The sequence below is a fragment of the Hordeum vulgare genome, chromosome 7H (assembly GCF_904849725.1).
Source record: "Hordeum vulgare subsp. vulgare chromosome 7H, MorexV3_pseudomolecules_assembly, whole genome shotgun sequence".
In the NCBI taxonomy this organism is placed as follows: Eukaryota; Viridiplantae; Streptophyta; class Magnoliopsida; order Poales; family Poaceae; genus Hordeum; species Hordeum vulgare.
In genome coordinates, this window is record NC_058524.1 from 65,119,721 (window position 1) to 65,121,489 (window position 1,769).

The window sequence follows — 1,769 nt, forward strand, 5'->3', positions numbered from 1 at the left end:
ACTGGCTCATTACAACAAATACAAAAACTGAAAAGTCAAAGCAGGTGAGAGCGGTGGATACAAAATATGGCGCACGTTAGAATATCCATTCTCGCCATGCATCCCCCGAGCAACCCATGTGGGATATCGGTCGTACGTGTCGATCGTCACCCATCATCCATGCATGCATGCACCTAGCTATAGCCCAAGCTAGAGTTTTGCTGCAAGCTCAAGCATGATGAACGTTAGATTGACATTTTCCCATTTTTTGCGGGCAAGAAACGCCGGATCGCCTCGCCTGGCATGGCACATGCTACTTGGCCTTCTTCCCACACGACAACCCTCCCCGCCCCCTCATGGCCCTGTCCTGACTCCTGACCCGCCGTGATGGGGATAGCTCTAGCAGTCTAGCTCGCTCCCTGTCCCTTATAATCCGCCGATCCACGAAGATACAAACAGCCTCGCAAGCCACCGCGGCCATCTTAGCTAGCTGCAACTGCAAGCCGGGAGTCCTCATGGCGAGCCAAGCCTTCCTGTACCTCGCGCTGCTACTGCTACTCTGTAGTGCCACCCAAGGTAAGAAACAACAGTTCAATCCCGCTGCCTTGATTGGTTCTGATTTACACGAAGAGCATGTTCTTGCTATGGCTGGCTAGCTAGCCAGGTGCGGTGGTGTGACAGTGAATGATATGTGCGTGGACAGGCGACGAGATGGGAGCCGATGCGGCGGGCGGGACGCCGTGCCGGGCGGCGGACCTGGTGGTGCGGCAGTCGGCGACGGGGCGGGTGGTGGAGGGGAAGCCGGAGTACGCCGTGGAGCTGACCAACCGCTGCCGGTGCGCGCAGTCCAGGGTGCTGCTCCGCTGCTACGGCCTCAGCAGCGTCGAGGCCGTGGACCCGCGGGCGATCCGGCCAGTTGACGGAGAGCGCTGCCTGCTCCGGGGCGGCCGGCTGATCCCGAGCGGCGCGCCGGTGCGGTTCAAGTACGCCTGGATGACGCCGTTCGACTTTCCACTGATCAGCTCACAGGTTCACTGCTAGGTACTACATCTAGCTAGCTGCCGTGCCTAGCTCAGCCGATGGTACAAATGTATACGGTGAACTAGTGCGATTGCGCGCTCCGCCGCGCATAATGCTATTCTTCCTGTTTGATACTCTCTCCGGTTTAAAGTAAGTGACGTGATTCTAGTTCAGATTTCCAACTAGAACCACGACACATATTTTTGGATTGGAGGAAGGAGTGTTTAGCTAGGCTGATTTGATGCGATTTCTCTCTGTTATAACATGAATGTGAGTGTTACTTACGGACCAGTATTTACAAATTACTACAGCAAAAATGTTCATAAATGTATTAACCACCTCAGATCAAACTATCGAAATATATTACCCGTCTCTTTTCATCAGTTCATATTTCTGAGTTGACTGAAATAAAATTAAAACAAAATTAAAATACATAAATTTAATATGATATCAAAGCCAATAAGTCTTGAGTCCAATGCCGACGCAAAATTAAAACAAAAAGATTCTGTGACATATATCGACCTCGCATCTAAGGAGTAAATAAGACTAGACTTGATGAAGAATGTTGAAATATATTGCATGCCTCTCTTCATCAGTTTCCGATTTTTGGATAAGTTGACTGAGCACAAATTCAACACAAACGACCAAAGGGACTGCCTAAGGATCATTTGCAATTAAAAAATGACCATTTTAATTCACTTGTGCACCGTTCTCCTTCTTCCTCCAACCCGGGCATAACGGCTTGCCACCAACACCCGTAGCCTCATGTT

General features: G+C 50.5%; 1 protein-coding gene across 1 annotated transcript; it reads left to right on the forward strand.

Annotated features, from left to right (window-relative positions):
- Window positions 1-323: 323 nt before the first annotated feature.
- LOC123410650 (protein TAPETUM DETERMINANT 1-like) lies at window positions 324-1,283 on the forward strand. The gene is made up of 2 exons (XM_045103591.1): window positions 324-555; window positions 683-1,283. Exons 1-2 carry the CDS (start codon window positions 495-497, stop codon window positions 1,018-1,020), a joined length of 399 nt encoding a protein of 132 aa, XP_044959526.1. The 5' UTR covers window positions 324-494; the 3' UTR covers window positions 1,021-1,283.
- The last annotated feature ends 486 nt before the right edge of the window (window positions 1,284-1,769 follow it).

What these genes read in the sequence shown, in the direction of transcription:
- LOC123410650 (XM_045103591.1), top strand. Translation starts at nt 495, where the DNA reads ATGGCGAGCCAAGCCTTCCTGTACCTCGCGCTGCTACTGCTACTCTGT. An exon ending in ACTCTGTAGTGCCACCCAAG is followed by an intron (nt 556 to 682) that starts GTAAGAAACAAC and finishes GTGCGTGGACAG; the next exon opens with GCGACGAGATGGGAGCCGAT.